This window comes from Cephus cinctus, unplaced genomic scaffold, assembly GCF_000341935.2.
Source record: "Cephus cinctus unplaced genomic scaffold, Ccin1 Ccin1_scaffold0870, whole genome shotgun sequence".
NCBI lineage: Eukaryota > Metazoa > Arthropoda > Insecta > Hymenoptera > Cephidae > Cephus > Cephus cinctus.
The window spans coordinates 91,844-106,230 of NW_014333453.1; the positions used below are offsets into that span (position 1 = coordinate 91,844).

Sequence of the window (14,387 nt, forward strand, 5' to 3'; positions counted from 1 at the left end):
GCTGTATAAAAATCTTTAGAGTTTCTTCTTTTCTCTCCAGTTTTTTTCCTATACTCCCCCACCCCACCCCTGCCTCTCTTCTTGCTTCCTTTTTATGGCATCAAAAGGGAATCGATCGCGGGCAATTATCGGCCGACTCGAAACCCGCATATATTAGAGTCCTTTACTGCGACGATGGAGATTTCTTATCTGAGGGCAGATCGCCCTGCCCAGACACCTCCTTCGCCCACCTCCTGGAGATGTTTTAAGATCGATATCGATCGGAGCCAGTTGACTGAATGAATAATTATCAATAGACAGGTAGAATTTTGCCTGAGTGTATTTCTTTACGGGGATGACGATCTTACCGGGAGTCTGGATATCGGCAGCTGTAATATGGACCTCGGCTGAAATGCACGAAATGGAATGATATCCTGTGAGTTCCGGAAACGGTAAATAAAAGAGCATCGATAGGAGAGACGACTGTGCCGATAAGCCCGAACGGTCGAAAGGTAACGAGAGCATAGGTTGGCGGGATCAGATAGTGAAGCTGGGCCGAGCAGGCCAGATCTTCGAGATAGGAGAATTTAATAACCTGCTAGAGGGCGGTGGGAGGGAGTGCAATAATATCGAGAGATATCGATCTTTAATTAGGCACGCAGCGCGGGAATGTGAGATTAGATCGCTAGACGAGAGCGAGTTTGAGTTCTGGCTCTCTTCTCCTTCTCTCTTCATCTCCTCCCCCTCCTCCTCCTCTCCTCTCCTCTCTCGATCCAACTCAAACTCCCTATTCCTCTCTTACTTTTTCTCTGGCCTGCCTTCTTTTCACTTTGATCTGCTCTAGCCTAGTCCCTGATCTCTTGAGGTATCCCCCCCCCCCCAACACACCTCACTTATCCTTCGTCTCGATCCAACTCAAACTCCCTATTCCTCTCTTACTTTTTCTCTGGCCTGCCTTCTTTTCACTTTGATCTGCTCTAGCCTAGTCCCTGATCTCTTGAGGTATCCCCCCCCCCCAAACACACCTCACTTATCCTTCGTCTCATCCGATCTAACAATCGAAACGGGACTCCAAATCGACAGAGATCCTCTTCTCCGGGGATAAAGACACTTCGTCTTACATTAGTGATCTTGCATTGTTCCACGTGTCCTCCTTCGTTTCTCCGCATACTGGCACCAGGACACAGTGTAGACATATGAGGTCTGATGAGCCTGTCGATTAAGGTAGTACGGATGTAGTCCGGAGAAGAAGAAAAATAATTGTTTACCTAATTCTCAATTTTTTTTTGACATTCTTAACAAAATGTCTGTCTGAGGTCTCTTTGATGTCTGTAGCGTCCAGGGTACATAGTTGGAGTATAGGTGCAGGCTGGTCGCATAGCAAGGTTATCAGTGGGAGTGTCTCCCCGGTGTCAACTGGCACTATCTCTTAATGACTACCCCATCTCGTGCTTAATCGGCGACACGTATAAACCATCCTGCTTCTGCATATTCAACGTCGCGCGCAGCCTCACTAAAGGATTGAAGTTTTTAAGAGGCAACGGGTTCATGTGAGACCCGTGACAGATGGCAAGGACGATATCGGTCGTCGAAGGCTGCTGCTGTCCTCGTCCCTCGTCGGCAATGTACGAGCCTCCTCGGATCCTGTTCTCGCTCGGAGATAACCTGGACCGCGTCCATTTTGCCACCAATCAGAGAAACGCCTGGCTAATCCCTATACCGCAATCCTGTTGGCGGGAAACTTTTAATCGTTGCTTAATTGCCGAAGGTGAACGTGGACCTGATGAAAATAATTCAACCATACAGAATGTATTACAGTGAATGTATAAGGTCCAGGGCGACCATGAGGTTGCTCTAGGTATAAAAAAAAAAACGTGGGCGCTTTGGTACGCTCACTTTTAAACATATAAGATCATCCTAAAAAAATTTTTTTTAATTTTTTTTCTTTCCGATAGAAAAAAAGTGTCACGGCTCGATTGGATAGTTAATAAATTATGGAACGTCGCTTAATCTGTCAAACTATGTCGACTCGGAGATGACACAAAAAATGGTCCAGACTCGATCCAGACGAATGACCGATAAATAGAATGCCGAACCTTTATGGGGTTAATGACATTCACCTTCCTAGACGAATACTCATGGTTTACCATACGTCTGGCTCATCCTCTCTTTGTTCTCTTTTTTCTTTTACTCCTCTTAACTGTCGTCGCTCCATCCTGCCAGGATCTGTACTGTGTTTCGTTTAGTGGCTGATATGCATACACGGTTCCAACTAGATTACTAAATTATTAACGTATCAGTAGAACGCTACCGTCTACTCCAGCCGTACGGAATGGACAAATGGGTTCTTGGTGTAGAAAAGGAAAAGAAAAGAAAAAAGTCAAAGCGTCTAGTCTGCAGTCTAGACAATTCCGACGGTGTCATAATACGACGTCAACCGTGCACCAGGAAGTCATCGTTACGCCTTGACAGGACCTGACGTCCTGGCGACGCCGGGGCGTCATTTAACCTCGTCCTTTAAAGTATTAATTTTTTCCCGCCGTCGAGTCATCCATTTTCTCTCCGGGTGTCCAAGAGCGTTCAGTAATACCTGGACCAGCGCCGTCCGTGAGACTTTTTACTCTACAGGGAGTCCCGGATGGACCCTAAACGAATTCCTTAGTATCCGGACACCTCAGCGCTTGTATGGAGTACAACGTCTTAATCGGCCAGCTGATGGGCTAATACATATTCTCGACTAATTACCCAACCGAAAATTAACAGCTACTGGGTTAACTTCACTGATGACGAAATCAACCTTAGAGGTCTCTCATCTGGTAGACAGAAAATTTGGGACTGATTAGAGATTGGAAATTTTTAAGGTCCTCACCACGGTAGGAACGACCTGGCGTACGGTCACATAAATCAGACGACGCCCGGCGTCGTTGTCGCCGTAGCGAATGGTTAGGCTGCGTGTTGTACATTTGTCGAGCCGTTAAGGTCGGACATTAACGTCCTGTCGTTCCACGGGAACACAGAGGCGCGCCACGTTTATTCCTCTCAGGTTACTAACGCCGCGCTCGAGACTCTTTTATAGGGATGCTGTGATCTTCTCTCTGGACCAATTCGACTATCAGAGAATTTCAAGCGTTTACGTATCCGTAAACTGGAACGAACTAGTTGCTACTCCTCTATGGGAAAATACTCTTTACCACATTCTAACCTCACTCGCTGTTACCTTCGTTTTATCTCTAATCACTGCGCTCCGATCAGGAACCAGGAGATTAGGCTGGACGAGTTAATAAACGAGTAGCGGATGCTGGCCTGGGACAGTCTTACACGCTCAAAGAAACTGAAGCAAGCCAAACGGATTAAGATACAGCCTAAAAATTCCTAAATAAATCACAGACAAAGAAATTCCCTAGGATTGTATAATCAGTTACAAAAAAAAAGAACCATCTCAACCATCTTACAATCTTTCAAATATATACATATATTTTTTAAGAAGGGTAGTTTTCAGGCCTTTTTGTCTTGAGTATTGGCAGTTTTGAGGACACTTGGTGTTTGTCAGGACGGGCCTGATAGCATTTAGATACGTAAGGTATACTGTCAGAACCATAAAGTAGCACTCACACCGAATTTTCCGAAAAAATTTTCATGCTACACACTCGCAGTTGTGGTGGGCTAAGAAGTGATTTCGTTAGGTTAGGTTAGGTTAGAATTTTAATACGACATGTCTCAAGTTTTCGTTTTTTTTTTTTTAAAACACATGGGCTTGCCATTGTGAGTGGCATGCGTCCTCATAGCTACCCTTTGACAAGTTTATATATATATATATATATATATATATATATATATATATTTCTTAACAGATTTCACCAGGAGTCGAAGAATCAAAATAAAATATTGCATTCACCTATCCCATCTATCCCCAAGTATTCTGTTAACTCCAAAGCATAGCATGTCTTCTGAGAAGCTGAGTTGCTCCTCTCATGCTCTTGAGATTATTCATGCAAAGCTCCTGGTGCGCGATCAGGTAGAGTCGGAGAGCACACAGTAACCTGGTGGGTATTCCAAGTGAGTAACCGCATAAGAGCGTGTGCATTCACGTACGGAGTAGGTGGCGACGTCGAAAGGGAACAATTATCTCCGGGGAGCAAGAGGCTATATATACATCTATAGATATAGTACAGCAGAGCGTAGGAGCGCAGAAGCGTAGGACGGGGTAGCCGATGAGGAGGTTGCGACTTGAGCTCTCACTTAGCAGCCGCAGTGTCACGATCGGGACGGCACATTAGCATATCTCGACGCTCCGTGTAGAGCAGAACCACAGCTCGGTTATACGACTGGATCTATCGTGGGTCGTGGACGGCATTCGCTTCTTCTTTGGCTCCTTGAGAAGCGAGAACTCACTCAACAGGCTCACCAGCCCTCTGCTCTTCCGATCAGGCTATTACCTACCGGGATAGGCGTACGTCGCGTGTTGCCCCGCGTCACGATCAGGATCCTATTTGCATAGCACTGATGAAGCTGCTCTCCTCTTGGCGTCTTGTACTTCTTTATTCTGCTACGTACGATATCTAACCGAAATAGCACACACAGAAAACACGTGAGCGCGTAGCTTCGAGTAATCTCGAAAACTGTTTTTGGCAATACATCGCCATTTTTTAAACGTCCCATTGTATTTGAGATATATTGTAATTTTGAGCTTTTTGTATTGTATAGGGGTAATGAGGGTTTATGGGTATACTGATATTTATTTTTTTTTATCTTTGTTCAGGGTATTTAACGTTAAGTCTGCCTAAGGTTAGTTTTGCGATAAAAATGGGATCAACTCGAGAGACTCGTAAGAAGTGACGCGTGTACACATGGGTTTCTTATATAAAAGCCTCGATGGAAGGTACGGGTGCGGTATCGGTTCTGAGAAAGGCTTATCAGGCCGCGGATATGTTAATGGCGGCCATGTTCTCCCCTTTGAGATATATTACACCCTAGCGAGCCTGTGGGGGCGTTGGGGCACAGGAGTGAGGGGCGGGAGCTGAGGGGGCCCAGCACCCCCGATCAGGAGCGTTGCATGCACGCGCAATTAAGAATGGCCGAGCCAGCCTGGCCAGCCACCTTCTTACCTGCCTGCCTGCCTGCCTGCCTGTTTTCCTGCCTTCCTGCCTTCCTGTCTACCTACCTTTCGTATCTGCCTCGCGCTGCCTTGGATACACGCTGCCCGTCTCGCTACCGATCCATCGATGACTGCTTATTTACAGAGCGGGAACACGTTCCGCGGAGCCACGAAGATGCGCCACGGGATAGTCCATAAGAGCTGGAAGACCAAGACAATCTTCTTAAGGATCTTTCACCTCGAGCCTCTTTGCCCTGGGGAGGCAATTAAAATATCTGAGTAATTCGAGTGCCGAGATTTCACAATCTTGCATCTCTGCCCACCACGCTAGCCACCTGGTTAGCCCCTGATAATCCATTGAGTCATTTTCACTGACAATGAGCTCTTAACTACTTCTTTCCCTGCTTGTTACTTTTTTCTCTCTTTATTTCTTCTCCCGATGCCTACTGGTCTCTTAAATGACGTCTTCTCTCACGGCGGACCAAGACTCGACCAGACTGAGTGCTCTTTACGAATGGGACATAGTATCTTTTTTTTTTTAGTACTTTCGTACTTTTTACTACTTGGTACCGGTTGGAATTGACGTGTCAGCGCTGCTTAAGCACGATCAGCCCTCGGGACTGGCCCTTTAGGGTTCGAAGTTGAAGAGCAGGGCATGCGCCGTTGAGCGTCGTTTCTTCCTGGTGGGGATATGCTCCCTAGAGGGCAGGAGTGTTACTGTGAACAAAGGAGGGGATATTCAAGGGCTAGAATGGACGAAGGACGGCGTAGGGAGAACGAGGGAAATGTAAGATACGCACGGAGTGGCAGAGTGGCAGAGTATAGCGTGGAAAGATCCCATTAGGGACGCGGACGGCCGCAGAGACGCATCGTGTCTCTGTGTTTCCATCCCTCCTACTATTTCATCAACTCGTATATATATATATTTTGGCCTCGATTTTCTTTTCTTGATACAGTGTCGATTATTGTTTAATGTTTGCATTACTGAAAGCCGAAACTTCTCTTAGGCTGAAGTTATGGTAGTGTCACGCGAATCTCCAGATCACGTTGGATGGCAGATTTTTCGTATGAAATGTACGATTAAAATCTTCTTTGTCTAGCGTATAGTTGTATTTTTATTTATTTTTGGATTTGGGCATTTTTTAAATTTTTATTTGAATTTTTTGTACCGTTCCAGGGGAGGATGAAGAGTGGAGCGACTCGGAGAAGACTCCGTCTGTGAGCAGCGGGATAGAGGGTGGCGGATCAGCAGTATCGAGCCCTGCGGCACCACCTGTTGAGGAGGAACCGAATCTTCCGCCACCTCCAAGACTTAATCCTTCCGGTACTGGCTTACCACCGACTTCCGCCGCAGAGGACTTCCGGTTGCGACTCAGCGTCCTCTCCGAGGACACTCGTAAGCGGTTAGTCAGCCTTACTGAGGATATCGAGGTGAGCAGTCTACTGACTTTATAAGTAACGATGAAAGAGGTCAAAAGTCAATCAGAGTATTGGACCTTTCAGGCCGCTAGAGGATTACGAGAACGTCATGCCTCCTCGAGGTCGACGCAGGGTCGCGAACCAAGTCCCAAGAAGCCCCAATCAGACCCCGACGAGGATGGCAACGTTCCTAAGGATGAGGACACATCAAGACCTTCGTCCTCGATATCATCGTCGCGAAGGAGGGAGGCGAGGAGGGACTCCGAAGACTCGAGACGCTCCGACGAGCCTCCAATAGACTCTAAGAGGACGAAACTCGACGACGATGCTGCCCCGAGACTGAGACTGAATGCTAGTCTGGCAACGGACCCTGCACTCCGGCCAGCTACCGTTGCCGCCCTTACTATCAAGCCTGAGAACATCTCCCCTCCGAATCCCGCAGCACCACTTTCTGCAGGACTTCAAAATGGTACGCTTGTTATTGTCATACATCATCAAGATATACTTCTGGATTGATATACATTTTTCAGTGTTTTCATATTAATTTTAAAAAAATGTAACTGTGTTTCATCAGCTATTGCATCAGGTCGCTTATTCGTTCTGCCAACCGACGGGAAGGAAACGATAACCGTGGAACCAGCAAGACCAGCTCCTCTCATCTGTCCACCTTGTGGTATACGATTTAGTTCCGCAAGCACCCTGGAAGCTCACCGGACCTTCTACTGTGCGCACAGACCTCGCGTCGATGAGGAACCGACGAACGACGACGACGAGGAGAAGACTGGTGGAAAGTTTGAAGTCCGCAAGGCTTACGCCTGTCCGCACTGTTCCTATAGCAACGACAAGAAGGTTTCCTTGAATCGGCACATGAGGATGCACGCGTCGTCGCCGGTACCGCCACCTGTGCCGGCAGCACCTTTAACTCCCGGTACCGGAAATGCTGCTAACGGTTCGTTGAATGAGGAGGCTGAGAGATACTGTCGCAATTGCGACATCAGATTCAGCTCCTTAAAAACGTATCGCGCTCACAAAACGCACTACTGCAGTACCAGGCATGTTGTCAAGGACGTTCCTCCTCCGGTTAAGGCCTCACCACCGACGAGTTCGAGTCCTGGGGACTCGCCACCACCTCAGCCATGTCTAGCGCTTCCGACAAATCCTATCCTGATTGTTCCCTATTCCTTGTTCCGAGGCGCGAGCGTGCTGGCTGCTCCTGCTCTTCCTGCTCCCGATACAGCGTGCTTCCTTCTACCAAACGGGTCCCTACAGCCGATGACGAGGACTCTGTCTGCGCCACAAACCACCACCGAGGCTCCGGCTGTCCTCAGGGCAGCCAACAAGCCTTCCACGCCTGCATCTGTCGTCGCTGCTACGTCGCCATCCTCAGCAACGGCTCCTCTAGATCTCAGTGTTAGACGATCGCCAGTTCTACAGGATGAAAAGGAGAATAGAGTCTCGCCGGCACCGTCCTTACCTCCGCCAGGAAGTCCTAGGTCTCGTGGTAGTAGCAGTCCAAGGACACGATCGTTACCAACTGCACAGACTGGTTCTGCACCTGCCCCGCCACCCACAGAGTTGGCATTAAGATTGGCTGAACTGCCACCACCTCCCGTTCCTAGTGTTCTCGTCAAGCAGGGTGTATCCAGGTAACATATTTAATCTTTCTTACCTTTTTACGTTCTTATGCTCCTATGCTCTTATGTTAAACGTCTACTTTAGAGTAATTCATAAGATGATTGACAATTAAATACACATATCTGTTCCTCTAGATGCAAAGAGTGCAATATAGTCTTCTGTCGGCATGAGAATTTCGTGGCGCATAAAAAGCATTACTGCCAAGCAAGGGAAAGTACTGTCAGTAGTCCACCTCCACCTGGAACTCCTTCACCGCCGTTGGTGCAGCTAATTTGTGCCGCTTGCGGTATTAAATTTGCCTCGATGGACAACTTAGTGGCACATCAAGCCTTCTACTGCCCCAAGAAGCCCGAACCAAAGGAACATCATTCACGTTGTCGCAAGTGCAAGGTCAGTAGAATTAATTCTACGTCTCAATCGTTGTGTCTAGAAGATTATCGAATCGTTCGAATCAATTTATTTGATTATAGGTCGTAATCGAACCGGGCACAACCCACACATGTTCGAGTGGACCAACAGGAGGCTGGATATGTCCAGTATGCGGGGCCATAAGTCCCACAGCTGGCGCAGCCCAGCGTCATATGGACGCTCATCAAGGTGTCAAGGCGTTCCGATGTACAATTTGTCGGTACAAGGGTAACACTCTGAGGGGTATGAGGACGCACATCAGGATGCACTTTGAAAAACGTGGCACGGATCTTCAGGTAAATTGGCAGTTATAAAATGAATATGATGATTTTATATTTTGAGTAAATACAATATGCTTTATGTCTTTATCGCAGGAGGAAAACTATATAATCTGTGTTCTCGAAGACGACACAACTGTTCCGACGTCGGAACCAGCGCCTGCAACCACACCGGAAGAGATCCCAGCGGAGGCTCAGGTCAATGGTAAAACGGAAGTGCGAAAGAGTCCTCAGCCGCCGGCAACTTCCGTACCGAGCAAAGTGAAGCAGGAACGCGAAGACACCCCACCACCGGAAGAAAGTCTGGATCCCAGTAAAACTGGGCCGCGTTACTGTCGCTCCTGCGACATAAGCTTCAATTACCTGAGCACTTTCATAGCCCACAAGAAATTTTATTGCTCGAGCCACGCCGGCGAAGTGAGCAACAACAACAACAACAACAACAACTCGAGTAGCCACGCGACAACACCACCCAGTAGCAGGACTGAAGCATCTGTACTTTAGATTAGGCGAGTCTCGGCACGTGCGAAATCCTAATCCTCGACTTCCTTCCGGTTTATGAAGAAGTTTCTAGTTTGCGAAGTCGAGGATCACCCCCAGGTGTCACCGCGAGTAATCGTAGGACTGTTAATTGTTGCCAGTTTATATATAGAGTAATATTGAGTATCAATTTTTAGTTGAATACGTTGTGTGATGTTTTTTCTCTCTTTTTTTTTTGTTGATCCAGGGAATTGTTCGTACTTATATGTATAAGAGCAACTTTCAAGGTGTACATAAGCATTACATATGTACGCACAATGATGCAATTAGAAGGAACGAGCGATATTCGAAATACGATAGGATCTTGCAAGACGCTCTGGCAGTTGAACTTGACCTTATCCCCAATGATATTTTGTACCTTTTTCTGAAATAAGGTAAAATCTGCACTCTTAACGAAATTTTCAACTATATCCGCCAGAGCCTCTTACGCGGATCAGGATACTTCAAAGTCGTCCTGTATATAGATATTCGTGTAGAAATGGCTAGTAGAGCGAAACGACGCAACGCGTCGAGACGCTCGCATAACATTCTGGGGCATAAGACGGAGTTAGGAGCGCGAGTTACGCGTTTCCGGTCTCAAAATTCCTTTCTTACTTCTCTTCCGTTTTATCAAAACGGCCCAGACGAGGGTGTGCAATCTCATGACTCTTCAATAATCTCGTAGGAGTAGTCGAAACATACCTAAGGAAACGATATAAAACGAAGACGGACAAAAAATACAAAAACACGTTACGAGTAAGTAATCTTCATAAGTGACACACGCACACACAACACATCGTACACAGGATAAATATTACGAAGCGCTAAAGTGAGTGTAAAATGTTGTACAGTAGAGGAGTAGAGTATTACATACGATAATAACAATCCTGAATGATACCAATCTCAGCTTGTGAATCTGTTAAATTACGTTGCAATATAACATTTAATATATATTATAAATATAAATGAATGGTTAAACGCCTATAAATAAAGAGTAATTGAAAAAAAAATCATGAAGGGCGGTCACGGCTGATCCGGTGCATTCCAAGGAAATTGGATTCTTTTTAGACGAAAGACAAAAAATAAAGGAAACAAATAAATAAAGCACCGTACATAGAGACACGCGTTACGCGACTACGATTTTTATTATAGTGTGTTAAACGAATGAATTCGCGCGGGTGTCTTTACTGGCGGATGTTGTTCGAATGTATCTATAATCAAAAGCACCGTGAGGAGGATTTAATTCGTACCGGTGGTGTTCCGTGTAAGCGCCGCCGAATCGCATAAGTGTATAAATTAGAATTAAGGCCAGTGTTACATGTATACGCAGTGTACTACTCATATCACAGGATGAGAATCATCATCGAGAATCCGCAGGCTTCTCAGTAGCCCTGAGAACCCATATTTTAATGCATTTCTACTTTTTTCTCTCTTTTTTTTGAAGATCTCTTTGACCCCGAACTTTCATTCATTTCTTTGTCGTTCTAGAATTTTTGGACATAATTTTATTTTATCGCCGTAACATGACAAGACTAACGGAAGTAGTGCACGCACGTCATCTTTGGAAATGGAGTTGGTGCCAAAAAATGTCAGGTTTAAAAAATATTGTCGTACAGCGTGGAAGTTATCTGTTGAAGTTTTATTAGGAAAAAAAAAAAACGTTTTTTTGTTTCTCTTCGACTCAAAATGTCTCGAAATCGTATTTATCAAAGTGTACGAGATGATATTACGCGTTAAGAAGAAGCTCAGCTCAGCTCAGCTTCTTAGAGAAATTTTCAAATTTCGAGGTATTTCCAAGTGTTTAATTTTGTAGGCGATATACTCCAAATTTCTTACATTATTGTTATTATGATCATTATATAAACTGTCATTGTTACACAGACCCACATCTGCATATACACACGTTCACTGATAAATTTCCTTTCAATCATTACTCCACCCTTCACTGTCATTGTCATCACCATATTATCACCATCGTCACACTCTCGACGTGTAGACTTACTTTTATTGTTTTTATTTTGATAGATGGATTTTACACACAAGATATATCTATATAAATATGTAATAAATATATAAACATACAAATAAAATTCTGCAATAAATACCTATTCTCTCTGCATGACCTTCATTGTTCTCTGGAGTCAAGCCATCACTGAAAACTTGGAGTTTTTTTTGTAAATATTCGAAATATATTTATTATATTACTAAATATGCTTTGCACTATATTTATTGGAAGTTTTAACAATGTGTAACGGTATTAGAGAAATATTTTAATACTTTCTCAGACAATGATTAACATCAAAATTAGTTGGTATTCAATCATCTTCAAGCTCGTCAGAGTTATATACTCCGCTATATTGACTGTTATTGCCATCATCATCCTCATTGTTTACATCGTTATCTTCCATTTGTGCCTTTATTCGAGCTTTATATTTTGCATATTTATAGCCAAAACTATTAACATCACCTTCATCCACACCATAAACAAAATCATCTTCACTGGACAGATCTGATTCTTCATCATCAAGCTTTATACTCTTTATAGCTGATCTAATATCATCCTCCCCAACAGATCCCTCTGAATGATCTGAATCTGGATAATCATTTCTCCAATTTGACTCTGAATTTGAGTCTTCAGATTCACATTCGATGTCTGTATTTGCTCCTGGTTCTCTGTATGTATCAAAAACTAATTCCTGATTAAGAGGGTGTACTGACACCAAATGGTCTAACAACATGTCATCTTCAACTTGCGTGTAGTACAAGTCATACACATAATCATCATTCTTCTCTGATGAAGATTGTGCTGGATGGGAATAAGAGACTGTATCCTCTATATCAATAACCGTTGTAATCTTATCTTCAAACGCTTTATTCTTTGCAGTATCCAATGAACGGAAGCAACTCACAACTTTATAACGGTTTTCCTGTGAAATTTGTTTAGCTTCCTGTCGAGCTTTAGAATTAATATCCACTACGCGCTGTTTATAATTTGCTGTAAGTTCATCCTTACTCAAAGTTTTTTTAATATGCTCAAGTACGTTTTCTTCCTGTAACAAAACGATTAATATCAATCATATAGTGAGCAAGTACTCCATAACCAATAGCCAAATACAACCTATTATTTTTACAATACCTGATCCTTTACAGTACCAGCAAATTTTACAACAGCGGTTAAAGGTACGTTTTTGCTTTCATCCTTTTCATCAACATCTAACTTCTGTCTTTTACACGCTATTAAAAGTGCATCCAGAGGTTCATCGTCGTTTCTCCGTTTTACACGCAAAACAGCTGGCATCCTTATAGTTTTAGAAACAAAACAATAAAAGATAACTAGCGATAAAAGCCAAACTAAAAATTTAAGTTAACATCCACTACGGACAATTCGCTGTCATTCAAATATTGACTGCCACTGATTGCCACTATATGCCGGCATTCGATTATTGTACGATGTATGTACTTATGTATGTACAGTAGTGTTTTCTTAAATCACTAACCGCCATGTGATTTGTACATATAAGAGTAGCCTTTTCATGAGCAACAAGAAACTGGATTCAGCAGCAGATGAAACTCGTTCATTGGTTAATTTGACCAAGCGTGGTTTACACGAACAAGATTAACCAATCAGCGAATTTCTTCAGCTATAAAACCTAATTGTTTGCTTCTCGTGAAAAGGCACCCTAATATCTGCAAGGTAGACAACGGCTTCCTCATAGCTTTCTCTGATTTTTTCGTGTTACGATTGTTTTGTAGAGAAAACTATGACTTCTTTCAGAAAACTATCCAAATGCCATGAGACGGGTATGAAAGAAAACTAGAAAATTTTTCTCAGTGCCGCCCAATATAAACTTTCGAATGTACAACAACCTCTTGCACTTATACTTTGTTTAACTATTAGGAAATCATTGATATTCTCTCTATAACAATTAAATTTTACGATTAAATTTAAGGTAAAATCCTTCCTTCCTTTCCTTATGGCTGACTCCTCCAATGAGGAGATGTGCCAGTAACTAGTCCTAAAGTCGGGTTGGAAAGATTATGCTGGACTCTAGACGTAGAGTGCGTAGAGTCTTCTTTGATTAGCCAATCGAATCAGTAAGGCGACACGTCCAGTGGACGAGCATAAGCCATAACTTTTATGAGTAGTATGTAGGTGGCGTTAGTGATGTTCCGCGTTGTATGTATTATACATAAGGTAAAATCATTCTAAGCTCTACAGCGAATTTCCCGGAACTATAACACCAGAGATGAGTAGCGAGATTGCCAGTGAGCCTGTTTTTGGTGATCTCAATTTTTCTCTGGTTTCGGCGCGCCACCTTAGCGGAGGGCCCTCGAAGCAGTTCCACGTTTTTGAATGGTCGTGTATATATAGTAATACTACGCGTGATAATCTGGAGCTGTGTTTTGGCGCGTCGACGCGCCACCTGAACGAGACTCTCGAACTAGTTCCACGTTTTTGATTGGTCGAATGAATTCGTGTGTTCCTCGAGATCCACGATTTTAAACCGGGTGAACACTCAAATAGGGAGACTTGTATCCACCTTTTTTTTTACAGGATATTACATAAACCGTAGTAATAAGGTAGTCAATACCCTTAATATCCATATGAAGCTGTGGAAATAATAGAGTAAGCAAATAAAACTTAAAAAAAACTCTCGAACGTGGGTAACTACAGAAATATAAGTTTGCTAAATAATATACGACAATGACTCGATGGCACATATGCTCGCTGCTGAGTTAACGTCCGAGAGTCTCGGGTTCGAAACTGACGTCTTTACCTCTCTTTTCTTTTAATTATCAACTATGCTTCTTGGTTTACCTAATTAACTGAAGTTTCATGAAATACATGATAATATTAATCTACAAATATTGTATTATATTAAATCGTATACATCCAATAAATTGGTACATGAATCAGCGAACGTTTCTTCTTCCCGAGAGCCTACCTGTGACAAACACCTATGTTACGCTGTTTCATGTTTTAATAGCATAAATAAGATTTAGACGGATAAAGAAGGCATTACGGAAAATTACCAAAAACAAAAATGCACTTA

The 14,387-nt window shown here is 43.7% G+C and overlaps 2 protein-coding genes across 6 annotated transcripts in view; one reads left to right on the forward strand and one right to left on the reverse strand.

The window, feature by feature from the left end:
* Nucleotides 1-10,877, forward strand: part of LOC107271033 (zinc finger protein ush) — an 88,950-nt gene extending 78,073 nt beyond the window's left edge. For 3 of the 4 annotated variants that reach the window (XM_015746604.2, XM_025088279.1, XM_015746603.2), the window contains exons 2-7: nucleotides 6,252-6,505; nucleotides 6,578-6,962; nucleotides 7,068-8,139; nucleotides 8,263-8,518; nucleotides 8,599-8,832; nucleotides 8,911-10,877. In XM_015746604.2, coding sequence (XP_015602090.1) covers nucleotides 6,252-6,505; nucleotides 6,578-6,962; nucleotides 7,068-8,139; nucleotides 8,263-8,518; nucleotides 8,599-8,832; nucleotides 8,911-9,318 — 2,609 coding nt within the window. In that variant the 3' untranslated portion in view covers nucleotides 9,319-10,877. Of the gene's footprint in view, nucleotides 1-5,974; nucleotides 6,149-6,251; nucleotides 6,506-6,577; nucleotides 6,963-7,067; nucleotides 8,140-8,262; nucleotides 8,519-8,598; nucleotides 8,833-8,910 lie in introns of those variants that run through there. The other variant, XM_025088278.1, reaches the window with a different exon arrangement.
* Nucleotides 10,878-10,953: 76 nt separating this feature from the next.
* Nucleotides 10,954-12,823, reverse strand: LOC107271035 (probable RNA polymerase II nuclear localization protein SLC7A6OS). Of its 2 annotated transcripts, XR_003060733.1 has the most exons (3): nucleotides 12,470-12,823; nucleotides 11,439-12,383; nucleotides 10,954-11,382 (listed from the first exon to the last, which is right to left on the reverse strand). XR_003060733.1 is itself a non-coding variant. In XM_025088280.1 (2 exons), exons 1-2 carry the CDS (start codon nucleotides 12,629-12,631, stop codon nucleotides 11,649-11,651), a joined length of 897 nt encoding a protein of 298 aa, XP_024944048.1. In that variant the 5' UTR covers nucleotides 12,632-12,823; the 3' UTR covers nucleotides 10,954-11,648. The 2 variants fall into 2 exon arrangements, 1 of the variants encoding a protein (XP_024944048.1); XM_025088280.1 differs by having other exon boundaries at nucleotides 10,954-12,383.
* Between the last annotated feature and the right edge of the window lie 1,564 nt (nucleotides 12,824-14,387).